General features: G+C 34.7%; 3 protein-coding genes and 1 long non-coding RNA gene across 18 annotated transcripts; 2 read left to right on the top strand and 2 right to left on the bottom strand.

The window, feature by feature from the left end:
- Positions 1 to 2336: 2336 nt before the first annotated feature.
- On the top strand, positions 2337 to 3383 carry LOC137748355 (RING-H2 finger protein ATL80). Its single transcript, XM_068488499.2, has one exon. The coding sequence runs from the start codon at positions 2585 to 2587 to the stop codon at positions 3239 to 3241; it is 657 nt and encodes a 218-aa protein (XP_068344600.1). The 5' UTR covers positions 2337 to 2584; the 3' UTR covers positions 3242 to 3383.
- Positions 3384 to 8333: 4950 nt separating this feature from the next.
- LOC137746557 (TMV resistance protein N) lies at positions 8334 to 20559 on the bottom strand. 15 transcript variants are annotated; one of them, XM_088687664.1, is made up of 12 exons: positions 19866 to 20559; positions 15773 to 16859; positions 15325 to 15639; positions 14266 to 15180; positions 13432 to 14145; positions 12562 to 12860; positions 10485 to 11186; positions 10264 to 10390; positions 9963 to 10148; positions 9642 to 9734; positions 8904 to 9016; positions 8334 to 8800 (listed from the first exon to the last, which is right to left on the bottom strand). In XM_088687664.1, exons 1-5 carry the CDS (start codon positions 20348 to 20350, stop codon positions 13558 to 13560), a joined length of 3390 nt encoding a protein of 1129 aa, XP_088543790.1. In that variant the 5' UTR covers positions 20351 to 20559; the 3' UTR covers positions 8334 to 8800; positions 8904 to 9016; positions 9642 to 9734; positions 9963 to 10148; positions 10264 to 10390; positions 10485 to 11186; positions 12562 to 12860; positions 13432 to 13557. The 15 variants fall into 15 exon arrangements, with proteins under 15 accessions (XP_088543790.1, XP_088543794.1, XP_088543818.1 ...); XM_088687668.1 differs by having other exon boundaries at positions 9963 to 10156; XM_088687692.1 differs by lacking the exon at positions 9642 to 9734 and having other exon boundaries at positions 10278 to 11186; positions 14266 to 14543; positions 14655 to 15180.
- LOC137747752 (monosaccharide-sensing protein 2-like) lies at positions 8464 to 11654 on the bottom strand. The gene is made up of 6 exons (XM_088678952.1): positions 11621 to 11654; positions 10908 to 11186; positions 10587 to 10866; positions 10278 to 10443; positions 8652 to 8846; positions 8464 to 8526 (listed from the first exon to the last, which is right to left on the bottom strand). The coding sequence occupies exons 1-6, from the start codon at positions 11652 to 11654 to the stop codon at positions 8464 to 8466; spliced, it is 1017 nt and encodes a 338-aa protein (XP_088535078.1).
- LOC148698754 (uncharacterized) lies at positions 18140 to 18590 on the top strand. Its single transcript, XR_015957765.1, has 2 exons — positions 18140 to 18248; positions 18359 to 18590. It is a non-coding gene; the product is annotated as an uncharacterized LOC148698754 (long non-coding RNA).
- Positions 20560 to 27554: the final 6995 nt, after the last annotated feature.

Here is a 27554-nt window from a genome sequence, read left to right on the forward strand (position 1 = left end):
TATTTGATGATGCATCACAACCTCATGGTTTGTTACTCTCATTGTTGGGATCAGTGATTTATTCAAAGAGGCATGTGAGTGTACAACAAGGGATCTATAACGTTCAACTACTGAAGAAGAATACTCTACGATATGATTCAAGAGTCTCTGGCCATAGCACATGAATAGGATTTAGGAAGTATGTTTGATATCACATTCACTTGAATCGCATAGATAAGAGAATCACATATGATAGTAAACATGAAAAAACTACCAACCAAACAATGTGATTAAGAGTATTGACTATATTGCATTGTAATTCCAGTTGACAAGGAGCCAAGGAGTAAAGAAGCAACGGAATGAAGGCCTTGGGTGAATAATATTTGCTTAAGCAAAAGAGGTATTTATAAAGTTACAATGAGGACTCTTCCCTTTCCCTTTCAATTTAGATTAAATCTTGGTTCATCACCGACTAGTCTTTAAATTTCATGGTTAAAAATTAGTTTATTGAGTTCATAGTAACTAATTTTCGCATTTAATCTTGTAATGCATGAGATACTCAAAGGAAAAAACTTTCCTTCAAACAGTACTTTTTAGGTTAATACCTCCCATTATTTTAAACATAGTGCTTCCCGAAATGAGGGAAAATTGTGGCCATATTGTAGCACATGAGGAAATAAACATGCAAAAATTTGTGGTCGGTGTATTCTTAATATGTATGAAAGTATTGCTTAAAATTATTATTATTATTAATCACAAGTTTTTTCTTTGATCCTATAACGGGTGTCTAGTATTTTGAAGAAGAGAGACATATCTTGTAAGTGTAGTTTTGTTTGCAATTTCCAAGTTGGTTTAGTTTAGTTTAGTAGGTTTGAAGGTTCGTTATGGAAAGGTGACTTGACTTTGCCCTAAGATGAGTTTAGTAGTTTTAATTATCCTTCCATAGGCCATAGCCTTTCCCATGGGCAACCAAATGAAGTGCCAATTTTCCAAAGCTATTTTTTTGGACAACTCCCAATTTTCAAAGTTATACCAACTAATACTATAGAAACTTATGTATTTCGGTTGCAGTGTCATTATCTTTCGAACTACCTTTTCATGAAGAAAATTTTCATTGTGTGAAGTATTCGGTCCAAGACATCAAGTGTCATTTTTTTTAAAGTATCTAATCACTTGTATCATGACACTTGTTATAGTATGATGTTTTATCAGCACATTGAAAAATCTCTCCTCTTCATGCATTTGGTTAGATCACATACGTGAAATAATAACAAAGGAAACTGTTAACTGCAACGGATATAGTAAAGTTATTTCGTGTGTTTTTTATTTTTTATTTTTTATTTTATCAAGAAAGTTACTTCCCCAATCAAGAACATTTTTTACTCATTAATTCTCTAATTTTTTGGGCAAACTCACTCATTCTCTTAATGTCCTTGAAAAACTAGTGATTTGAGCATACTGAGTGTAGATAATATAATAATTATGACTTTAAATCATCTTTGTATTTGTCCTTATCTATGATTAGAATATTCCATTGGTTCAAACTACATATACGCACCCGTTCTTTTAATTTATTTTCTAGAGAGATATTTCTCTTTTATTTTTTTTTTGAACACAAGATATTTCTCTTTTATTACTCTTAAAATTACCACTGAAGGAGAGGGTATTGGTGCGGCATCTGAATCGTCTGTGATGTGAGAGAGTAGTGAGACCAAAAGTGGGTCAGGATGAATATGACAAATTAGAGATAAGAAGTTTATTGTGTTTGAGTTCGCACAGACACGTGATTCGATTGTCTGATTTTAGAATTTCTATTTCTTTAGGTCCACCCGTATGGTTTACCCTTCTATCTTTTACCTAGATACTATTTGGGTTGCAAGTTAAACGTTTTTAAAGTAGATTTGTTCAAACTTTAAAGGCTGATTGGTGCAAGTTATACTTTGACACTTTAATCTTCCTTTAATACAAAAGAGGGGTATCTTTAGACACAGCCTTGTTCAGACTTTTGACACAAAAAGCAGATTACTTGGATTTAGCATAAATAACATTTTTATTTACGGTCTTGTCTCGATGGTTTTTTTTTTTTTATGTATGATCTTATTTTGATTGTTAATTTATTTTTCTCGTGACGTGACTGCAAACCTGTAATTAAATAAGAATCTGAAACAAAAACAGCGTAAAACCCAATTGATTAAAGAGGTTAATAATTGTTGAAAATGGAAAAGAACAGGGAAGTGAAGCAGTAAAATGAGATTAAAATTGGATTAATTAGAAGAAAAGCATGGTTTGTCACGTGGTTAATGCAGAAAAAGATAGTGGCTAAATACAGAAAATCCACTGCCACCTGGGCCGATCCTTTCCGCCTACCTCTCTCTCTCTCCTCTTTCTCTCTCTAAACCCTTATCTTCTCCGAAGTCCAAACATTTTCAATTCAGAAGTTTCAGACCAAACTGCCACTCCTCACTCTCAGCTCTCACGCTCAAAGTATAAAAACCCTTCAGACCCCCCCCAAAAAATCCAACCTTTCTTTCTTTCCATTGAATCTTTCCACCTCTGGTTTCTGAAAACGATATTAGATAGTCGATATACCGCCGTCTGATCAGCCATGCCTCGCTCTCAGAGATTTCTAGGCAGCAGCACCCCCGCCGCCAACTTCTCAACCGTATCGGCAGCTCCCCCCCCTGAGGCCGTGGCTCTGGAGTCGGATTTAGTTGTCATACTAGCAGCGCTGCTCTGCGCCGTCATATGCGTGGTGGGTCTTCTCGCCGTCGCCCGCTGCGCCTGGCTCCGCCGCGGCCCCGGCGGCAGAGCCGCTATCAGCTCGGCTTCTTCATCCGCCAACAAGGGCCTCAAGAAGAAGGTCCTCCAGTCCCTCCCCAAGTTCACGTACGGAACCGGCGGCGCCGAGCCGCCGCCAAAGCTGGGTTCGGAGTGCGCCATCTGCTTAGGGGAGTTCGTGGAGGGGCACGAGATCAGGATTCTGCCGCAGTGTGGGCACGTGTTCCACGTTGGATGCATCGACACGTGGCTTGGGTCTCACTCGTCGTGCCCGTCTTGTCGGCAGATCTTGGTGGTTGCTCGGTGTCACAAGTGCGGTGGGTTTCCGGCTCCAATATCTGAATCTGAGGCGGAGCTCAAGGCTCGCCAGGACCACACCAACCATTCAGCTCCTCCTCCGCCGGCGGCAGCGGCTGCTGCACCCACTACTGCCATTAGTATTAGTTCTTCTAATACGGCTCCAACTACCAATTTTCTCCCTTAAAATTTGTTAATTAGGCAAACCAACGTTTTTAATTTTTCTTTAATTAACTCAACCTTTGTTTTCCTTTTTCTGAATTTGTATTTCCTACCAGTCTTTTGTGTACAGAGAGAATCAATGGATCATCATGTTTATTCATCTCAAATTTTATTTTCCCCAATTGGCACCAAGGCAATGCAGTAGCTGAATGTTTAAGTTCTTCACTATGTTTATCAAAAAGGTGAATATTAGGGGACAAAAAGAGAGTGAGTGCAACCAAGAAACTACTTGGGATTTGACACAGTGTGCATATATTTTTGTTTAGCTATTTTTATATAAGTGTCAAATTGTAATTTTCAAGTACATGAAGCTAACTTTTTATGTAGTTGATGCAGATGAATATTTGCAACAATTAGACCTTGTATAAAATCTGTATCATTCAATGACACGTATTATTGTAGCCAGATTCCTAAATTGCTAAATTTTTTTTTTTTTTTTTTTTTTGTAAAAATGACACGTGTGACTTGGTTAGTGAATTTCAAAATCTTTCTTCAATTGTAATAAGACAAACTATGTTGTTATACTTGATTAGTTAGTTAATTAACATTTCAAATGCATAAATCTCCCACTTGTCTTTCCCTAAGTTAATATATCACAAAAAGAGAGGTTGCTTTCTGCCATGGTTCCAAAGCAATACCCAATTATAATTTTTTCCATTTTAAAACATTATAAAATATGAGATGAAAAAAAATTCATGAAGAGTTCCATTTTAAAAGAGTCATCCAGTGTTGCTCTTTATATATATATATATATATATGATTTTTCCATGTTGCTTGAAGTGGGCAAAGGGTCAATGGGGTCATAGATGCTTGGAAATTTTGGAGTGGAAATTGAAATAAAATTGAGGCCTAACTTAGAGAGGTCAGATGGTTGGACTTTGAAGCACAACCATCATAAGTTGGGATTTTTAATTGATTTGTTTCTACTTTTGTTGGAACTTTGTGGAGCACTCTTTGCAAGTTTGAGTGCCATTGAAGCTAAACCAGCGCAAAGCTTCAAAAAAAAAAAATGCTGAATTTTGTAAAAGTAGAGCCAACAGAATCACGACAGGTTTTAGTGATTGCTAGAATTTCTTCAAGCACAAGCATGGTCACTCAATGGAGAAAATATACTCTTCAAAGTTCAAACCCCTTTTGATTTTCTGGTGAAAACTTTAGTTGCATTTCCTCTTTAACATGACAATACTTGTATTCAGCCTACGACGGAATCGTTCTTTCTACAAAAAAATAATCAAATTGGTGATCCTTTTTTTTTTTTTTTTTTTCATTTGGTAATCTAAACCCTAAACCCTAATAAAATCATGATTTTAGTAATAAGTAACATTCTCATAATGAAAGTTAGTTTGTTGATGCGTATAAATGACTAAACAATCTCTAATTTGATTGAGTTTTTGCTAGAGATGAGGAAATAAACAGATTTTATTACAATAGTTTACAACAACAACACAACCTTATCCCACTAAGTGAAGTCGGCTCTATGAATCTTAGAACGTTACTGCGCTCGATTTTGCGCCATGTCTGCCATGTATTTTTTTAGAGTCTCTTTCCAGATCTTCCTTTATCCCTTTTGTCCTAATTTCTGTCTAAAAAATCGTATCTTCTAACCATAGCATCTATAGGTCTTACTACAACAGTTTACACAATAAAAATACTTCCCACTAAATGAAGTCGGCTCTATGAATCTTAGAACGCCACTGCGCTCGATTTTGCGTCATGTCCTCCATATCTTTTTTAGAGTCTATTCCCAGGTTTTCCTCTATCCCTTTTGTCCTAAATTCTATCTAAAAAATCGTATCTTCTAAGCATAGAATCTATAGGTCTTACTAAAACAGTTTACACAATAAAAATACAGTAACCACAACTAGGTAGATAAAGATGCCCACTCGTAGAGTGAACGCAAATCTTGTCATTATAACACTGATTGACTCCTTACAGTTGCCGTTTACTGTAAATCACAAATTAACGCGTACATGATAACTTATAAAACATAAAAAATTGAGATGAATACCCATTTGTCAATAAAAAGTAAGGTTTCTTGCATGTAAAGGGAGCCAAAAAAGTTAATTTCTTTTTGTGCTAAAAACTTCTGAGCTGTATTTCCACTATCCTACCTGGCAATCTTCTCTAGTTGTACAAATGTACAGTAAATAAAATCATAAAAAAGAAAAGGCAGCCGTTGCAATTCCAATTCCCTCGTTCATTTATTTTAAATTAAAAGAAAAAGGCAAATGACAAGACCTGGATTTATCTCATCCTCTCAACATGATGAACTTTTGAAAGTGCCGATATTCATCCTACTCAAAAGCACATCAATTTCTCTACTTTCTGCTGCCCTTTCAAGTAACTTACTGAAAATAAAAAGAGGAAAATGATAATTTAATCTCAAAGTACAAAGAAAAAAAAATGCTCCCGGAAACTGCCGGCCGTATAATTCGAGGTTATCTTTTTAGAATAAAGATAGGCACTGACTTGAAAATCAAACTACAAACAAACCAAATATAAAACTATAAATAATACTTTATCAACTGAAAATATAGAAAGTTGTAGAATTGTTAAGGAGGCTAAATAATCTGTAGAGCCTACATCTTGCCAATCTGTAGAGGCTACATCTTGCCATACTTATTCACAAATAATCGACCGTATAATTTGAGGTTATCTTTTTAGAATAAAGATAAGCATTGCAAGTTGAAAACTAGACTACAAACAAACCGAATATAAAACTATGAATAACACTTTATTAACTGAAAATATAGAAAGCTACAAAATTATCAAGGAGGCTACATAATTTGTAGAGGCTACACCTTGCCAGACTTGTTCATAAGTGAATAACAAGCAATTTTTTATTTATTTATAATAAACTAAACCCTAATCTCTAAACGAAAACCTAATTATAATGGGTTGGGCCCAAATCCTAAACTTATTACTCTTCAGCACTGCGAAATTGCATCTTGAGAAAAGCGTTTTCACATAACTAAGAACATTTCTTTTTTAATAACTTATCACTCAGTACTACGATCTGGTGGTATTTATTTTCACTTGAAAGTGAAGGTCTTAGGTTTGAATCTTGTAGATAGCGAATTCGATACCAAATTAGGCTACCTATTATGTAGCTTTACCAAACTCCATCTCATTTTAGTGTAAAAATATCGATGTACTAAAAAAAATAAAAAATAATAAAAAACTTTGTAAGTGCTTTAGATTGAAAATAATACTGAAGATTGTACATAATCACTTACCTACCTAAGTATCTCACTGGTCATGGTATTAGATAATAAAAAAAACGTTTATTTCTTGATAGTTCATAAGTGCTTTAGATTTTAAAAATGTTACTGATGTTTGTACAGAATCACTTACCTCCTTACCTAAATATATAACCGGTCACTTGGGCTGATTCAAAAATGCTTCTAAAAATATCAGAAAAATGTTTTCAAGCTTTCGATTACTTACCCAACCAAAATATCTCACTGGTCAAATAAAAAAAAACCTTAAAAAGCAACTTATATCCCTGATTTCCATACTCTCTGTGGTATCATATTTTTGAAATAATATTTTATAATGTTAACATGAGAATTAACATTAAATTGTGAGATGATAAAAAGTCTATAGAAATGAGAGATTTTTTATTATATTCGAAACACGAGGTAGTACACCACTTGTCATTAAACAAGTAGTAAGATACTTGTGTTAAAAAAATAACAAAACTTGAAAAATAAAACTACCGTTAGCTTATATAATGACATGTAATATACAATTATTGTTCTAAACACAATAAAAAATTTCTATATAGAAACTTTCACTTTTAAGAGGTTCTTTTAGCATTCCTTTTGAAAATATTATTGAAGATTGTACACAATCACCTACCTAACAAAATATCTCACTGGTCAATTAGATAATCAAGAAAATTTATTTCTTAATTATTTTTTAATAGTTTATAATGCTTTAGATTTTAAAAGTGTTACTGAAGTTTGTACATAATAACTTCCCTCCTTTTACCTAAATATCTCACCGGTCACTTGGACTGATTCAAAGGTGCTTCTAAAAATATCAGAAGAAGCGTTTTCAGATGACGAAGAACGTTCTCTTTTCGATTACTTACCTATCCAAAACATCTCACCAGTTGACCAGCAAAATATCTCACTGGTCAAATAAAAAAACCTTAAAAAGCAACTTATATTCCTGGTATCCATCATGAACAAAAGAGCACTGAACACCAACTTGTTCAAATGAGTTTATCCTCTGTGCTGCTTATGTGGTTATGTGAATAGATTAAGTTGATCCGCCCTCAAGCCACTCTCGGTACATATATCAGTCAAAAGCCTAATTGGCCGAACCCTATTATTCTCCCACTTTCCCCTAACCACTTCTAAACTATTGCCTAGTAACAACTTGACATCTCATCCGGCTTCAAACTTTATTCTCGAATGTGATCAATTACATACAACTATCTCTTATCTCTTCATCATTATATATAAACGGTTTCTTCCGACATAAAGATCACATTGACGGAAGAATTAGACGTAGTCTGTTGCATGCAACTATATGTTATTTGTCTCTTAATCGTATATGACCGATGATAAGATAAATTTTTTAGGTCATAAAACTCATAAACTAAAGAAGATTCTCTAATGTACTAGTTGTATATGACTATGTTTATCCTTTTAATTATCGTATACAACCAGTAATAAAATAGATTTTCTTCACAATAAATCGCATTCACTAGAGAAAATTCTCGAACGTCGTTTGTTGCATACAGCCATTTGTTATCTCTCCCATGATTACACAGATGTGACTAGGGCCGATTTTCTCAGTGCACACGACCTTTCAGGTTGTCATGAACTACCAAATGCGGCAGTCAAATTTGGCAACTCTCTTATGTTCACACTATCCTACCATCTTTTTTATTCCAATTAATAATACCACCAGCACTCCAACCACTGATGTGAGTTGTGATTGGTTATTTTCCGCAGGGTAAAGTCCCATGGGAGTAAATTTTTTTCAAGTAAAAATTCTCTTTTTTGGGGTAGTTTGTAATTACTAAGATTGATTTGCATCCATCGTTGGAGGAAATTTGTAATTGCATGTTGGTTTACATATCAAAGTTTTGCAACATCATAACTAATTGCGCTCATACAAAATCGATTCTTCCCTTCGATTTTCGAATGCAATCCCAACATTTCCATTGTTTCATTAAAACACAAGTTTCTTGCAAACTCGGTTCGCGCAGGTTAATTGGTATCGACTATCCTGAACCTACTTATACAGTAAAAGAGAAGAACAGAGTAATGAAGCACAATATATCTTTTTCTTGCCGGCTTGTGGAAAAAAGTCCAAGAAGGGGATTCAGGGATGTGTAACACTCACATCTCTCTTAGTACTCGTAGCCTTTTCTCGCCGATACTTTCCACTTTTTCGGAACTGGTTTGTCCTCGCATATCTGAAAGTCCAGCAAGACCATTTGCAGAAACCCATTCTTCCGTGTCATCAAATCGGACTTCATACTCAAATTCATAATCAGATTCTTCATCTGACAACTCTCGCAGAAAGGATTCAAATTTCAAACATTTAGAATCCTACTTAATGGTAAAATATAGATTATAAACCAAATGTAAGCGGGTGTAGTATAAAACCTTCTCCACTTTTGGGTAATGATGGTTCGGCAATCTTATCGCCTGATTTCAAAATCATTCCAGGCCACATGTGTGCGGAAAGAGCTCCAAAAAGTCGTCATCAACTGACAAACCTGTAAAACAGTACCTTTAATTAACTCAATTTGGCGAAGGACTACTCGGCACCAGGGCTCAGCTTAGGCCTGCTGTTGAAAACAAATTTTTTTTTTTTTTTTTTTGTTGTAGAATTTTAACGAAAAATTTTTGGTACTGTTTACTTTAACGAAAAATCATATTTTTACACTAAAAAGTCAATCATGGTACTTTTTATTTTATCTTTTATTTTATCTTTATCATCAAAACTCAAAGTTTTTAAATTATTTTTATTTTTATTTTTTTTCCTTCGAACTTTTAAAAGACATTGTAAATTTCTTTTCAAACAAATTTAAAATCTACATTGGTGGAATGAAAGATTTGACCTCTAAGTGTAGATAATGGACGTTTAGGATACGTAAAACTAGTGAGCTTTCCTTTGTAAATAAAATTAGTGAGTCATATACTATTTGTCACGAGCTAAATAACATCTGATGGGCTAGTATGCAGGTCCGTAGAAAAATAATGCCACGCACGAGTAATTTAATTAGTTTCACGAGCTCAATAAGACTGCTTTTAAACTTCAATCAGTATCTGGGATATGTTTAAAGGTATTTCACAAGTTTATAAGATGTGAAAAAATAGTCAAATGAGAATAGCAGTGACCTGCATACAGAACAGTTCCCAAGTTGACAATGTTGGCAACTACTAGAAGAGTGAGGGACCATAAGGATTGGTAATGTGAAGAACAGCAGTGACCTAAATACCAAGAAAGGCAAAAAGGAATGCTTATTTTTCGCAAATATGCACACAGATAGAACCGGTTACAAATTTTTAGTGTAAATAGAACTGGAGGAAAACTGAATAGACCATAAAAAACACTGAACCGTGTTTTATGTATGTTTGGATGGTGTTCCCTAGTTATAATTTTTGTTTAAAAGTTAGTAACCGTTTCTATGAAATTGAAGCTTTTTGAAATATAAATACCTTCTGCCAGTTATCTCCATTAGCCACATGGACGTAGCAATGCAAGGAAGCATTAAGAAAGTTGTAATGGCACTTAAGAAGAGAGATACATGTTGGAATCAACCCTATGTTAAATAGAAGAACAGCGATGCTGGCTTGCTCATAAACCTGGGGAGTGTAGTAGAGAACTCCATTTATGCCGACAATCTGCGCAGCTGAAAAGAAAAGACATAAGAAGGTTGACAAACAAGAAAGTTTCTGAAAGATTTTTGATAATTTAATAAAATTCCAAGCGCTTTTATAACTCAAAGAACTGTTTAACCTTTTCTACCAAACCTGCTGAAGAATTTGAAGTCCAATTCCAACAACTGCTGAATGCTTCACTCCCGGTTCAAGAAGATCTCTCCATGTTGGCCCTATAATAACAGCTTCCGATGGAGGAACCTTCTCTGCATGGAGAGAGCGCAGACTTGTCAGTTCCTTAAGTGAAACATCAGGCTGACTAACAAGACCAGCATGAATGACTTTACTTTCTTATCTTACACCAGAAATTGAAACAACCGACGCAGGCCGACACCCAAGTGCACTATCCTGATGCAAATACACTTTTTGAACTCCTCCTTCCTTCTTCCCGTCTTCGCCTACTTGGTCAGAATACTTATAAGCAGCTGCCAACCTCCACCAGTGTCCATACTACTACTGATAGCCTCGCTAGCTTCTACATTTCCTTTCATCAAGATTGTATTGCATCTCACACCTAAAGCACTGCCGCCAGACCTAGGCTTTCCCATGCTGCTTGTTTGGCACGAGATTAGTGGAGTTCTCAAGCTTTCATCACAATAAGCCCCGGCTACTTCAGATTCGTGATCCTCACCATCTGTCTGGCTCTCTATGTCCCAATGTGCGTTTTTATTATGATACTCCCCTGCATTCAAAATGCTTCCAAGATTTGGCTAAACATGCTGCCCTTGCTTCCTCTTTCGGACATCTTCTCGTGGACACTGCTAAGGAGAGTCACCAGAGGATCCACAAGAGGTCTACTTTCGTTCAACGCGCTCCCATGGTGAGATATAAAACTCTGTCCAGTTGCAGGTTTGACGATGTATGATAAGCCCTTTTCGGGACCAAATAGCCGTATTTGATTTCCCAGATTTTCAGTAAGCACATTGGGGGGACTAATGATGAACTCTTCCAATGATGTTTCCTTGCCTGTGCGAAGACCCTCAACTAGCGAAGCCAACTCACCTGTGGATCATAGAAGCCAAAAAGTTAGCTCGAAAATGTCAATGGCATGAAATAAACGGGCCCTATAAATTTCAAAGCTCCTTTTTTAGCCTCCTGCACCCCGCTTGTGGGAGCAAAGAAAATAAACGGGCAAATCTAATGGACTCTGTCCTAGCAGTAACAGAGAAAACAAAGGACCCATAATTGGCAAAAGGCAGGAGACAGTATTCGTCCAAAACCAAAAATGTATCAAGACACAGTAGGCTGCAATTTTGACCCAAACTCCATCCCAGAATCTGCAAGGAATTAAAATATAGGGAGAGACCTGTGAAATTATGGCCATGTTTTCTACATTATTGTTTCCTCTTGATATTAAAATCGTACTAAATCTTATTAATGAACACCAAATCAAAATTTCCACCTATTCGTTAATTGGAAATGCTCATAAAAAGTACTCTTGATTAAACAGTACTCCAACAAGTTTTCCATCTCTGCGTGTAAACTTGATTAACAGAGAGAGGAGTACGTGCTCAACATGTTCATTCAAACAATGCAGTTCTTTGATGTCTGCAGAAATTTTGTACTTATAATCTCCATTTCTCCTTGTAAGTTTATATATCTGAACAAAACCAAGTTTTAAGATAATTAATCTTGAAATTTGTACTCATAATCTCATTTCTCCTTGCATGCTTTCCTTCCATTATTGTTTGTTTTGATTAATTAGAATTTGGTTTTATTAGTGAAGGGCTGTGGCTTACTCACTCAGAGTCAAAGGTACTTTAGGATACAAATGTGGTTTCTGTTTTTCTAATAATTAGCCAGTAGCCACCTACCGATATGAATTATTTGTTTCTGCAGATTGAAAACTGTTTAAATTCTTGGGTAAATTACATGTTACTACCTTAACTTTGGGTCTTATAACAAAGTTATACCTCATCTTTTAAACATTGCAATGTCTTAAGTAACTTACGAATTTGTTGCAATCTTAAACCTCCGTTAAAATATCCATCAATTTGTTTGTTAATTTTAATTTAATTTAGAACTAAAAATTCTTTAATTGTTAATATTAAATTAATTTTATAACCTAGTTAGGTAAGGGAGCGGGCTCGTGTCTGCCACAGCAGCATTTAACATAAAAATTAACAAAAAATTTGATGGATGTATGATATTGCAACAAATTTGTAAATTGATGTATAATTTAGCAATAATTAAAAGATGAGATATGAGATTGTTATACGATCCAAAGTTGAGGAGGTAAAATGTAATTTATCCTAATTTTTTTGTGTTTAATTTAAATTAATTAATTTTATTATATTAATCTAAAAAGGTACCACAAATTCACAATACAAAAAAATAAAAAAATTATTTAGTTATACTAAAACTGAAATGCGCGTACCCAAACTTCTAATGAAGAAAAAATTGTGAGTCATCTGAAGTGGATGGTTGCTCTTGCTCCTCCTCAATATCAAAAGGAACATTAAGATCAATCCGCCTGCGTTTCGGATAATCATCTGCCGGGTTCGAAGATAAAGAAAGCCATTGTCGTTGCCGATTATATTCCTCGTGGACGATATCTGAGGATCCAAGTGGACGAGGCCTCTTTCCAAGACTACTTGTTGGTCCCAAAGACAAGGGAAGCCATTCGTCTTCTTTGCGCAATAGTGGGTGCACACCGCAACTTTTAATGCATGCGTCCTGGAGGAAAAGAAATTCAACATTACAAATATCTCCCAGCTTCTTTTCTAAATCCACACCAAATCAAATTTTCCACCAATTCATTAATTGAAAAGGCAGAAGTAAATGCAAATAAAAAAATAGTAGTCCTACAAGTCTTCCATCTCTGCGTGTAAACTTCATTAACAGAGGGAGAAGCATGTGGTTTACATGTTCATCCAAACGATGTAGTTCTTTGATCTTCGTGTAGAAATTTTGTACTTATATGAACAAAACCAAGTTTTAGGTAATTAATCTTGAATTTTGTACTTATAATCTCATTTCCCCTTGTATATTTTCCTTCCATAATTGTTTGTTTTGATTAATTAGAATTTGATTTTATCGTGAAAGGTACTTCAAGATACAAATGTGGTTTCTGTTTTTCTAATAACTAACCACCTACAGATATGAAATCTCTGATTATGCAGATTGAAAACTGTTTCAAATTTTTTCCTTTATTTAATTTAAATTAACTAATTTTTATTATATTAATTTAAAAAGGATATCACAATAAAGAATAATAAAAAAATCGCTAAAACTGAAATGTACTTACCCAAACTCCTAGTAAATCAGAAATGGTGGACGGTTGCTCTTGCTCCTCCTCAATATCAGAAGGAACATTGTGATCAATCTGCGTGCGTTTCGGATGATCATCCGCTGGGTTCAAAGATAAGGAAGGTCATTGTTGTTGCCGATCATATTCATCATCGACAATATCTGTGGATCCAAGACTACTCGTTGGTCCCAAAGAGAAGGGAAGCCGTTCATCTTCTTTGCGGAATAAGGGGTGCACCCCGCAGATTTTAATGCGTGTGCCAAACATGATCTGAACTTTAACTTTACAAATATCTCCCTGCTTCTTTTCTAAATCCACTAACATGAGCCTCTTTTCTAAATCCACTAACATGAGCCCCACATGATCTGTCTCCGTGCATCCCTCAAACCACGTAAATTCCTTATAATCACCTGGATATCTCGGAAACCACTCAAAGTTTTCTAATGAAGGCCGTGGTTTAATAACACGAACACTAGAAATGTGATCTACTCTCCTTTCTTGAAAAACACAAGAAAAGGCCAATCCTAATAATGTCTCCCTCTCCTGTAAATTTAGAGGAATTTCAAAACTAAATTCACTATCTACTATATAATGCCATTCCCGTTCACTTTTAATCCTAGTGGCTGTTAGATGTTTAGAGGTATAGCTGAACCGCTTTGGAATTTCATTGCCTGGATACATAACTTGAAATTGAGAGGACAAACGAGATTCCTGCAATAGTGAATAATATGTAAATAACTAATTATAAACAATCGTGATCTATTCTCCCTCCCAAGTATCAACAAATTATATATTTTAATTTCAAGAGAAATTAAGGGAGGAGAGACGAACCTGATTCAAGTTCAACAAATTATTTTCCAACTTTGCCACCTCATCGCCACTTAGTCTAAAGCAATTAGCCAACCACAAACAACTAAGCCTTGAGGGCAACTTTGGAATTTTCTCCAATGATGTGCAATCATTCAGACATAAATCACTTAGATTTGGTGGAAGGGCATGTGTAATTTCCCGAAGCCTCTTGCAACCACGCAAATCAAGTTTTTCCAAGTTAACAAATTTGCTAATGCATTCAGGTAGACTAACAAAATTGTTTCTCCTCAAATCAACACCTGTTAATTTGGTCCACCAATGAAGAGGCACAAGAAAATTAGTTTCTGATAAATTGCATTCACCAAGATCAAGGTGACGATAGCCTACGTTGGGAAGGGCTAATGGGATACCGTTGTCATGTGAAGTATCTAAGCGAGTTGAAAACGTCCCAAATGTCACCAGTTTTGGGCATCCAGCCATGTCAATATATGTGAGATGTTGCAACCCAAAAATGTGATGTAATGATGTTCCTATAAGGTTCTCACAATCATATACATAAAAATGTGAAAGCCCAGTAAGATATGCAATTGATGAAGGCAATTCTCTTATGCCACTTTCTGCTATGGACAAATGCTTCAGAGATTCCATCTTGCCCTCTTCTATTTCTGGGAAACTCTTGAGCCTTGTGCAACCATTAAGATAAAGGCTTTCAAGGGATCTCAATCCAAGTCTCGTCGCAAATCTCTTAAGCCTAGAGCACCCAACAAGACTTAATGTAACAAGTTTATCAAGGAATCCAACAGAATCATCAACTTCAACTAAACTTTCACACTCATCTAGAGTCAACTCCCTTAGGTTTGGACTTCCAGATAAGTTGTGAATTTTTTCTAAGAATTCGGAACCACTTAAATTCAAAGATGTAAGCTTTGTCAAATTCTGTGAAATCAAAATAAAAAAAAAATCACAAACTTTAAATAGTATAATTAATGATGAAAAACTTTGGCAAATTTCTTTTTTCAAAAATAAAATATACATTTAAATTAGTAATTGTCCAAATTAATTTATAATACGTATACATACCTGAAAGCCCTTCAATTGTCTAATGTCACTGTTTGGCATAATAAACGCGACAAGATGCCTTAGATGACAATTGGATTGCAAATTGAATGTAAGTATATGCTTTTGAAGAATATTGGATCGCCAGTCTTGAAGCCCATCTCCACCGAATTTAATCCACCTCAAATCATGAGGTAGATACTCAACACATCCAGAAAAGTGTGCATTATGAATTATAAAAATTTCAAGATTTACCATCTTGAAAAAGCTTTTTGCATTCAAAGGTATCACATCTAACTTGGGCAACTTCACCACAATGCCTTTAATTTTCTTTGTTCCCTAAGATGGAAAAATAAATAGTGTTAACAGACAAATCGTATAACAAACAAATCAAAAGGGTTTTTTTTTTTTTTTTTTTTCTTTTCAAAATCATGCCAATTAAACCAAATGCAATAACATATATTCTACTTACTTTGTTTTCAGTTAGAACACGGTACACATCTTCATGATGCCACAATCTGCTCCGCTCGCCTGGTTCAATGGGCGATTCTTCATGAACTATACGCTTACCCATTTTTTCTAGCAAGTCATGCATCAAAATTCTATTATATTCAATAGTTATGATGGCTTTCTCAACGAGTACTTCAATACAATCTTGAGGTACACTGAGCTTCGAACTTCTTAATATTTGTAACACATAGTCTTTATCTTCACCCTTGAAGAAGCATGCAATGTCTAAAAAAACTTGTTGCATGACATCATCCAAGGTATCATAACTTTTTCGAAGTATTTTTTGAATTCCTCCATAAGGTTCTCTATCATAAGAATCGTAACTATCCAATATAGCTTGCCAACGATCTATACTTTTATTACGTAGATAAGAACCTATAAGATTAAGTGCTAACGGATGGCCTTGAGCATATGCTATTGCACGTCGTGCGAGTCCCAAATAATCATCTGAAGGTTCTTTTTTTCCGAAGGCCTTCCAACTTAAAAGCTCAAGAGCCTTGTTGTCTTCTAACTTTTGGACATCGTATATCAACTCAACGTCATAAGAATTCAACAATCCTCTGTCTTTTGTGGTTATGATCACTCTGCTACCCTCACCGAGCCATTCAACTTGAACCAAGTCGTTTAACTGCCCCAGTTCATCCACATCATCAAGAATTAAGAGAATCTTCTTTTGCCTCAACAGTTTCTCTATAAGGCTGTTTCCTCTATGAGGATTGCCAACTTTCCACTCTGAACCACCAAGCTCACTTAGAAGAGTGTTTTGTAGTTGGAGTAGCCCTCCGTATTGCATTGCCAGGAAACAACTACCGTCAAACTTGTAAGCAATTGCATTATAAACAGTTTTTGCAACTTCTGTCTTGCCGATTCCAGATGCCCCCCAAATCCCAACCACACACGGATCATTTCCACCGACATCTAACAGCTCCTTCACCTTTTCTACACAAGACTCCATTCCAACTTGGTATTTGGCTACATTCAAATGCGGGCGTTGTGGTACAAGGACTAGGATCTCCTTCACGATCTTTCTGATAAATGTAGCTTCATACCTACCAGTTTACATAAAAAATTGCCACATTTAGCCAATCAACTTTTTATGCTATACTTCTTTGAAAAAGGAAAAAAAAAAATGTAAAAAGAAGAAGAGAATGAAAAGATAAAAAAGATTGAAAAAAACAGAGGTATAGATAATCACTGCTGCAGTCAAGCATGTGCCGCTTGCAACTAAATACAGAATCATGTAAGATAATAATTGACCCATTAGTAAAAATGATTTACCCCTATGCCATTATTCACAATTTCACATTGCCGTTTATTACTCTGTAAAATCCTAACATCTTTCCGTACTTAAGACATTGACTTTTTTTTTTTTTTTTTTTGCCCTTTTGTTAAAATAATAATAATAATAATAAGACATAGACTTCTTTTTTTTTTTTTTTCATTTAAATGTTATGTTGTTGCCTATTTTAACATATTGTATAATTACTATTAAGTACAAAATGAAATTAATAATAAAATTCAAATTTATCTATAAACCCATTAAACCTTACCATCACTTCTTGTTTATCCTACATTCATTCTGGCTAAAACCCTAATAGGTCTTGTAGAGAAAAACAAGTTTTTTTATTGATGGATGGTGATTTTGAAGTTTTGAATCCTCCAACTAAGATATGACTCAATTTATGAAAATTTTGGTTCGTTTGATTTAAATTTGTTTTAAAGTTTAAAAGATGAGTATTTGGGTTTCAATTTTTTTCATCAATTCCGAATGGTTTGTTAAGCTTTTTGCAATTGGAAAATTCTAAGAAAAAACTTATTACCAATGTTCTTAAATTATAAACTTCCTTGCTTGTTGATAAATATAAGGGGATGAATTGTTTGATTTGTTGCTTATGCACATCAATAGAAAGAAAAAAGGCAAATGTCTGAGTTTGGTAGCAGAAAGAAGAAAAAAAGTAGTCATGGAAATGCTATTGGGAAGAGGGGGTGGGGCAAGGATGCCTCTTAAAAAAAAAAAAAAAAAATCAACTACAGATGTTATTTTATAAAGGGAATGCATGTAAAAATAATTTAATATTTTGAATTGGATTTGAGATGGTAGTTTAGGTAATAAATTTGGGTTTAAAAAGAGATTAATTCTTTAATAATAAAAAATAATATGGGTGAAAAGAGTATATTCGGTGTAGAAAGAGGTTACATGTGTTCAAATAAAATTTCCTGATGAAAACAGATGTTTTGTATGGATATGTATCATTTCTTTCCTAAAAGTACTAATTTACCTAACATCATTAGTAATCGGTAAATTATAAAACAACACCATAGGTACATTATTTGGGCAGATTAATTAATGGAGTCAAGTTTTGATCCATGGGAGAAAGATCCATTATTCCGGTGGCAGAAGAAGTTCAAGAATCCACCGACAGATAGCATTTCTCATGGTTCGTTTCTGTGATTTCTGGGGCTCCAATTCCAAATATGTTCATCAGTTTGTGGATTTTTCCAACAAATTTTAACGTTTTATTGCAATTTTGCATCTTTAATTTGATAGCTTCCAGCTCATTTGAATCAAATCTCAGCTTTAGGAGAGCAATTTAAGAGAGAGAGAGAGAGAGAGAGAGAGAGAGAGAGAGAGAGAGAGGACAAAGGAATCAGAATCTTGGTTCGATGCTGAGAAGCTCGCCGGTACGCTCTCCCTCTTAAACTGCTTCCCCTTTACTTGCAGATTCGCATTTTTTTCTTTTATTGTTTCTGATATTCTTACTTCCACTTTTTCGATTTAATTCTTTTGCTTCGAACTAAATTAGTTGAATTGATGAAGTAGATCTTTTGCTCTCTACAACTCTCCAACAAAACCAATGACTATGTAGCTTTCGAGGATGTAAATTTTCACCAAACAAGTTAATTTCTGGATGTAAATTTTGGTGTAAAGTTAGTTCACTAAGGGACTGGCTTAGTTCACTAAGGGACTGGCGATGAAAATAGGACATTTGAGGTGTGTTGTATAAAAAGTTAGTTGGGATTATAGGGGGTGGAAAATAAGATGTTAATTTTTTAATTTTTTATGGCGGATGGAATAATAATGTGTGGGAAGATAGAGTAACGGGGTGAGTTTAATGATCCTCTCCTGAGTCCAAGGAGAGGATCCTCCTGACCAAATAACTTGGGTCGTTGGATGAAAATTCAACGGCTATAATTATTATAACTTTAAAAGAACTCCCTGTTTGTAGCCGTTGGATTTTCATCCGACGGCCCAAGTTATTTGGTCAGGAGGATCCTCTCCTTGGGCTCAAGGAGAGGATCCAAGTTCGAGTTTATCAGTTAAAAAAAAGATGACAAAGTATTACACGAAAGAGGAGTGCCAACAACAACATGAGTCACTCCCTGATTCGCTAGCTTTGGTGAATGAGTCTATAATTATATATGAAGAAGATGGTCATGTAGGTTTAACATAAACTAGCCTTCATGCACGTAGCGCATGTGGAGTAAATCTATCACCTCCTCATTAGTGTAGATAATACACGCACAAAAGACCATTTTTATAACCGGCACTATATGTCTCTTAAGATGTTTTAAACGTGTTTAAAAATAGATAAAATAATATTTAATTAACAACTGATTGAATCACATTATTATTAGCCTATTGTGGTACTAATTATAAAAATAAAAAAACTGTACAAAAAAATTAATTATAAAAAATATATATTGTTTATATTACAAAAATATTCCTATATTATTTGATGCATTATTTCGAACTTTTTTGAACTTTTATGTTTGGGGGCATTTTTGTCCCATCATTTATGGTGAAACCCGTGACCGCAAATGGGCTTCCAACTTTATTTAGTAGCATAGATAAGAGTTATCTTCTTCATATGTAAATTATAGACTAGTCATTCAACAAAGCTGGAAAATTATGGAATTGCTGCAGTCAAGTATGTGCCTCTTGCTAGGGATTTAAAAACTAGCAACTAAATAGGTATTATTGTAGTAGAAACTAAAACCTGAAATACAGAATTATATAATTAAACAAACTACAAGGAGTGAAGAAATGTACGTACTCTTCCTCTTTGACAGTATGTCCTGACAAATTTGCTACTTCTTTTAGAGCACTCCTCCATAAGAGGATCTTCTCCTCGTCCTTGTATTTGCACTCATGTCCTGTAAATGCGTGACCGAACCTGCTCGTTTGATTTCGTACATGGGACGGATCCACCTTGTAGAAAACTGGCCAAACTATTTGCTGCCTTGACCTTCTACATTCAAGGATATGTACGAGCTCATCCAAGCACCATCTTGACGATGCATAGTTTTCAGAGATTACAATGATTGAAACTCTCGACTCTTCAATTGCTTTTAGAAAAGCCCGTGATATTTCTTCTCCTCTTTTAAGATGGCGATCAATGAAAGTGTTGATTCCGTTACGGTTCAAGGCCTCGTATAAATGATCTGTAAAAGTAAAACGTGTATCCTCACCTCTAAAACTCAAAAATACATCATATGTCCATGAAGGAGGCAAGGAAGAAGAGGCAAGTTGAATTGCCATAAGAGAATTAAGGACAAATAAACTAAAGAAAAGAGCGTCTCAAAGAATTGGAATATGCAGTGCGGTATGGAGTGTGGACGGTGGACTCTCTCTTGTTATATATATTAGGCCTTATGCATGCTTTTCTTCCTGTGAAGGAAGCAGCAGTTTCCTACCACCTTCAATGTGAATGTGGACTCTCTCTTGTTATATTAGTCCTCATGCTTTTCGTCCTACCTACCAAAGCAGTTTCCTTCCTACTACCCTTCAATGTGAATGTGAACAAGTTGAAGGAAATGAACTTTCGTGGAAAAATATTGACGATTGAAAAATATAAAATTATTACATGGCGGTTTTTAATTTAAAGGAGAGGAAGTTTTGTTGCAAACTACAACCGACTACCTTTGATGTAACAATCCACCATTATAATATTTTAAAATAATCACAGACAACTGAAAAATATAAAAATATTACTATTAAAGTGGCCATATTGAAGGAAGAACGTGTCTTTTTCCATTATGGAGTTTCTTTCTCCTTTGATCGATTGATCACTATAGTTTGTTGATGTTGTAATCACCCGTGGCCACATCTTTGTTTTGTATTTTTTTTTTTGAAGGATTTAAAATTAAAGGAAAAATAATGAAAATAACTTGAAATTTTTGAGTTTTAACAATAAGAACAAAATAATGGGTAAAGTGAATAGTACCAGGATCGACTTTTTAGTGTAAAAATATGATTTTTCATTAAAGTGAGCAGTACTGAGAGCTTTTTGTTAAAATTTCCTTTAATTAATTAATTGCCAGCTAAGCTGAATAAATAAGAAACACATGATTTACCTCTCTCTCATCCTTCGTTATCTAGAGGAAGTTCAAATGTCGTTCGATCTTTCTGGGTACAGCCGAACCACCTTGAAACTTCATTGCCTGGAATCATAATTTGCAATCCAGAGCACTAACAAGCAATACTTTGTAGAATAAACATTCGAGGTCCTAGCATTGAAGGTCCAAGTTTCCTAGATAGAAATAGAGTGGAACCGCTCAAAAAGAAAATTTAGTTTATTTACTACGGCATTTCTTGGAACATTTGATGGACTTGTTATCATCGGCCAAATCATATTGCACACATGTGAACAGATTAATCCACACACTCAAAGTTTAATATTTAATTATTCACGCACATCTTCATGTAGATGATTGAAGTTATTCATGGTGGATTTGGTGGTGGTGGAGGAGGAAAACCAACAGAAAAAAGAAAGATGTACTGTAGTAAACGAAAACGGAAGAGGAAAGGGTGAAGGAGAGAGAATTTAGTTTTTTTTTTTTTTTTTTTTTATCAAATGATTAATTTGTTAGATTAAATATTAGATTAGTTATCGATAAAGTTCGAATCTTTACCGTTATATAAAAAATCCATTCTTTTTTACTACTGTGATTACTTGTTAGAGATATAATATTTTTTATTTCAACTTCCTCTTATTCTATTTTGATTAATGTTATTCTTATCATAATTTTATACCATATTTTTTTATCATCTTAGGTGACAGATGAGTTGGACAAGCTACATCATTTAATTTCAATCTTTTTAAATGATGATTGTGGTATACGAGAAGTCTCATTCTTCCACCTAAAATTATTTAAGTGTTTTAATTAATACAAATATTGAAATTAAATGATGTAACTTGTTTAACTCATCTGCCATCTAAAATGGTAAATAAATGTGATATAAAATTGTGGTAAGAATAATATTACTCTTCTATTTTTTTCATTGTTTTTCTTTGTGGGACCAATAATTAATTTCTTATGCTAATAATTCGTACTAGTTGCTTTTTGAGTGGGTCCCCGAAGCGTTTTTTAATTAATCTGTTCCAGAGTTTCACTGCTCATAATTTCGGTACAATGTCATTGAGGATGCACAGTTTTTAGAGAATATAATGATCGAAATTTTTTACTTTTCAATTGCTTTGAGAAGAGTCGGAGATATTTCTTCTCCTCTTCTAAGATGGTGATCAATGAAAGTGTTGATTCTCTTGTTGTCCAACGCCTTGTAAAAATTATCTGTAAAATTGGTTCGTGTATCCTCTCCTTTGAAGCTCAAAAAGACATCGTACTTCCAAGAAGGAAGAAGAGACAAGTTCAAGAGCCTTACAAAGAATTGAGTAAATTGAAGAGCCTTTCAAAGAATTGAGTATGGATGCTGGACTGGTACTCGCACCAAGAATTCGCTTTGGTTAAATAGGACTTTTGCATGCTTTTTCTTCCTATGTAGGAAGTAGCTTCCTATAGAAATTTTTAGTTGTGACGGAAATACGAATAGTACAGCACGTGTTTTTATGCAAGTGATGGAAAATATTAATTTTTAAGTTATTAACCTTTTAACACACATAATCCATCATTTATATAAAAACACGTGATGTACCACCTATTGTGACGATCACACTAAAAAAAATCTCTCCAGAATGTGAATGTGATGGAGTTAAAAGGAGAACCACCTTCCTTGGAACTTCCATTTATCAAACGGAGATCTACCTTAGTGTTGCTGACACGCTTTCTTTCACCTCACGACACCGACACAAAAGAACTTCTATGCCATGGGTCCATTGCTAATGGACGGCGCACCAAACAGGATCAGACATGTTAAAATGTTAAGGTAATGAAATGTCTCGGCGAATCTTTACCATTCTAAAAAATAGTAGATAATCGAAATTTATTATCAATTATCTTTTTTTTTAAATAAAATAAAAAATAAAAAATTTGGGTGGTTGAATTACAGTATCGTCACAATTCAACATCAGGCATAGATACTTTTTTCTTTTTGACCAGCCCCACCTTAGCCTTTTTTTGGGTGGAAATATTTTTATGTGTGCCATTATTCATGGATCTCGTAATCTTGATTGGTCAATTCATCGTTCATTCACACTGTTATTAGTTGCGAACAGCTCAACTACAATTATTCCTTTTTTTTATTTTTGGTCGGGTACATGAGAAAGTGATTCTCTTAAACAATAACTTTTCTTTCTCTTTCTCTTTCTCTTTTCTGTGAGAAAAAAAACGACAAATACATCAAGCAAAGCGTTCGGATGAAATGCAATTCCTTTTACATAAGAATTATTAATTAGCACCACAAATCTGCAGGAATTCAGATTAACCGCAATGGATTTGGATCCTCACATTTTATTCGTTTATTGTACATCATGAGGGCAGAAAATTATTATGAATTTTTTATTTAAGATTAAATATAAACAGTATCTAACGAAAAATGACCATATAATATAGATGAATAGATAAAATATAAGGATAGGACCCAGAAATGATCCTCATCCAACCGCAATGGCATCATTGGCATGCCATCAAATGTAAAAAAATAAAAATAAAAAATAAATAAATAAATAACTATTTTATTTACTTTACGTACGTTTACTCATCTTCATGAAAGAATACCCTGCTAAGTTTCTATAGTTCAGTGGGTGATTTTCCTTGGAACTTCTATTCATCAATCGGTGATTTTCCATGTGGTGCTGACATGCTTTCTTTCACCTCACGACACCGACAAGAAATGGAACTTCGGATCCTTATTGGATCATTACCGGATCATCTATTAAGAATTCGTTAAAAAAATGAATTTGACACGACATGACACTTCACAATAAACATGATCCATTTGCCAGACCTAATGCAAAGCAATGACTTTGACGAGTCATTCTTTTTACATAAAAACTTGATTAATTAGGACCACAAATGTTCTGGAAATCAAATTAACCGCAATGGCATGCCACCAAATGTTAACAACTATTACAATAATTTAGGAAATTGAAAGTTTTGAACTCGAGATGCATGAAAGAAATCCAACATCCTATTCACTAAAATACTGAGTCGCGTGCAACGTTAATAATTCCGTCATGAACAATGTTGCTGATTAATGTAGCTTCATAGCTAACAATTAAAAACAAATCACACATTTAATTAGTGATTTTTTTTTCTTTGCTATATTTCAGAGAACTGTGGAAAAGAATGTAAAACCACAAACAGAGAGCAATATTACACGATATTAACAAAAAGTGTTCTCGAATATTTGTCTATGTTTCTATCCAAAATGCACTAGTAATTACCAAAGTCAAGTATGTGTCGCTTGCTAGAGATCTAAATAATAAAAATGAAACACAAAACTAAATTGACAATTATTGCAGGTTCTTACCTTTAATATTTTATTTTAGATGGGTTAGGTCCTATGTTCCTCATATTTCTTGTAATATTTTTATGTTTCAAGAAGGATAAGGTTTATATCTTCTTATTTTCTTGTAATATTTTTATGTTTTAGAGAGGTAAGGTTCTTGTCCCCTTCTCTTTATTTTTATGTATTTCTTTTTTCTTGAATTTAAGCGGTGAGGTTTATATCCTCCAAACTAGATGTAATTTTTTTTCATTTTTATTAATATAATTCTCTTGTACCACGTAGATTTTCCACACAAAAAAAAAAAGTTTGGTTCTTATTTTTTTAAACAAATGTTAGCATTATTGGGTTAAATTGTTAGTTATTTGAGGGAGGGGAGCGGTGGAGATCGAACCATACCAAGATGCATATGCATGGTTGCTTTCCGTTACTATGATAAAAATGTTATTTAAAAAATTTGCAAAACTACTACCGCACCCAAATTTAATATAATTATTATACTGTTGTGTCATAATCATTAAAGAAAGTTAATTAAGTGTTTTTGGATGAAAAAAGTTTGTGACATGCTTTTCATTAGTTTTCTAATTCTTCTTTTGTACAAACAAACAGAGAATGGCACGAAAAAAATGAGTGCTAACAACCACCGCTAGAATACTTTCTCCCTCATTCGATAGCTTTGTTAAGGGGAATGGTTTTCTCCTCGCCAAATCTCTTTTTCATTTCCTCTCCTTCTATTTGAACGATCACGATTAAGCCACGTCAACATCTTATATTGATTTTTTTTATAGAGACAATAAGATAAAAATAATAATGTGTAAGAGAAGGGGATGGAAGATGATGAGAATATGAGAGGAGATAATCCTACTCCCTTTGTTAAATGGCAAGTCTCTGTGTGTGTGTATCTATTTTATTAAGATAATCGTCCTTGTCAACTTTTTACTTTTTTTTTTTTCATTTTACTCTCACTTTTGATACACAATATTGACATAAAGAGGGCAAAATAGTAATTTTGTATCTTTTGAGAAAATAACAATCATATCCTTATTTTTCCTATTTTACCCTTTTTTTTTTTTTAAATGCTAATCATATTCTTATTTTTCCTATTTTACCATCACTTGTGATACACAATATTTACATAAGGAAGACAAAACATTAATTATGTAATATTAAGAAAAAATATGCACTTATTAAGAGAAACTGTCTCATCATCATTATTTCATACTTTTTTTAAGATTTTAAAAACTAATCACACTCTTTAATAAAAAAACAAAAGATAAAATGAAATTGTTTACACACACAAAGTATGTGCTCATCTGCTAGTATATATAAAGCCAACAAGCCTAGTGAATAGTATTTTTTGGTGTCACAAGCTTCACTAAAAATAATTAGATAAAAATACCCCTCAAACAAAAAAGGGTAAATTATATTTTACACTCTAAGGTTTGAGTGCAATAGCAACCCCATACAACTTTTTTAAAACATTTCAATTTCATATATTTACTTATCATTTTTAGTAATTTCATATATACGTTAGTCAAACCGTCAGTTTGATCGTTAAGGAATGACATGTCAAGTGTGAGGTCAATATTTTTGTTGATGTAGATGCCAATTATGATCCACGTGGAATAAAAACAAATAAAAAAGACTAATAAATAGAAAATTAAATTTTTTATAATTAAAAACTTAAAAAATAGAAAAGATAAAAAATAAAAAAATAAAAAAACAGAGAGAGAGAGAGGTGTTGTTCATCCCTTTCCTGCTCTCACCCCGTTCCCACATTCTTCCTCCCCCCCGGCCGGAAGAGCATCCTCTCTCCTGACCTCAGGATAAGGATGCTCCTTAACAGTCCATCTGGAGCATTTAAATTTAATCTAACGATTCCAAATAAGGAACTCTCTAAATGTTATAATAAATACATCGTTGGATTAAATTTGAACGATCCAGATAGGCTGGTCAGAACGATCCTCTTCTCCCCCCAATCCAGACTCGCTCACCCTCAAACTCGCACATCTCCCCCAGTTCTTCCCCGCCGTCGGTGCCTAAACACTATCCGCGATTCTCCGTCGATGCCCAACCCTTTTTCTCTCCAGGAAGCAGCCACCATTAGCCTTCTCCCCCACCCCTTCTCCAACCCAATGATATTGTTGTTTCCAAAACGAAAATGCTATTTATTTTCAAAACTCACAGTTCAGACAGAGAATGAATTTCAAATTAGAACTACAAGATCGAAGGAACATTTGGAAAAAATCCTTACATTTTCGAATCCAAATCTCACTTTCATTTTGGAAAAAATCAATCTTGAATCGCAGTCCTTCCAACTCCTTCAAGCATCGAGATCTGGGGTCACAAGCTACCACTCAGAATGAACCCAGCACCAGCAGCGGCACACCCGAGACAAGTAATCAACCAGAGACCACCGGCGCTGCAAGGAAGATCGTTCTGTTTCAGATCGACCACCGAGGGTGAGTCCGAGTTGCTCTGGGCCCCACCGGCGAACCACGCATGGCAATCGTGCTGATGGAAGTTGGGGGAATCGAATCTCAACCATTGATGAAAACTCATGGTTCTTCACCATGTCGGTCTGATGTCCGAATGCGATGGCTGAAAAAGAAAACACAATCGCTGTCGACTTGCGTCTTCAAACCCTCGCACCCAAATTCCCAAAACCCTAACCTCCAACATGGATTGACACTTTGTCTGTGACTCCGTCATCGAATGGTGGCTCCTCGGAATCTTCGAATTCGCGAACCTCGCCGCCTCGGCCTGGATCTCGCTCAACGACCTTCCCCCGAAATCTCAGAATGGTTATCATGGAAGTTAAACTTGCCGGAGGCAGATTTCCTCACAGTTGTTGGGGAGCCGGATTCCAACTTGGTGGTTCGGGGAAGAAGGAGAAGGATTGAAGGAGGGGGTGGATGCCTGATGGAGAAGGAAAGGGCGGATGGAGAAGAAGGTGAGGTGGCATGATGTGGCAGATGGCTATCGACGTGTCCAAGTTTTGGAGGAAGTGGGCTGATGTGTAATGGGGTTTATTACTGCCATGTCAACTCTGAACTGT

This window comes from Pyrus communis, chromosome 2 (genome assembly GCF_041283825.1).
Source record: "Pyrus communis isolate YQ-2024b chromosome 2, ASM4128382v1, whole genome shotgun sequence".
Classification (NCBI taxonomy): Eukaryota; Viridiplantae; Streptophyta; class Magnoliopsida; order Rosales; family Rosaceae; genus Pyrus; species Pyrus communis.

What these genes read in the sequence shown, in the direction of transcription:
- LOC137748355 (XM_068488499.2), top strand. Translation starts at nt 2,585, where the DNA reads ATGCCTCGCTCTCAGAGATTTCTAGGCAGCAGCACCCCCGCCGCCAAC.
- LOC137747752 (XM_088678952.1), bottom strand. Translation starts at nt 11,654, where the DNA reads ATGGAAAACTTGTTGGAGTACTGTTTAATCAAGA. An exon ending in GTCCGAAAGAGGAAGCAAGG is followed by an intron (nt 10,867 to 10,907) that starts GCAGCATGTTTA and finishes TTTTGAATGCAG; the next exon opens with GGGAGTATCATAATAAAAAC. An exon ending in TCGGCGAGAAAAGGCTACGA is followed by an intron (nt 8,527 to 8,651) that starts GTACTAAGAGAG and finishes CTGTATAAGTAG; the next exon opens with GTTCAGGATAGTCGATACCA.
- LOC137746557 (XM_088687678.1), bottom strand. Translation starts at nt 20,350, where the DNA reads ATGGCAATTCAACTTGCCTCTTCTTCCTTGCCTCCTTCATGGACATAT. An exon ending in GTGTTCTAACTGAAAACAAA is followed by an intron (nt 15,640 to 15,772) that starts GTAAGTAGAATA and finishes TTTCCATCTTAG; the next exon opens with GGAACAAAGAAAATTAAAGG. An exon ending in ATTTGTTGAACTTGAATCAG is followed by an intron (nt 14,146 to 14,265) that starts GTTCGTCTCTCC and finishes TCACTATTGCAG; the next exon opens with GAATCTCGTTTGTCCTCTCA.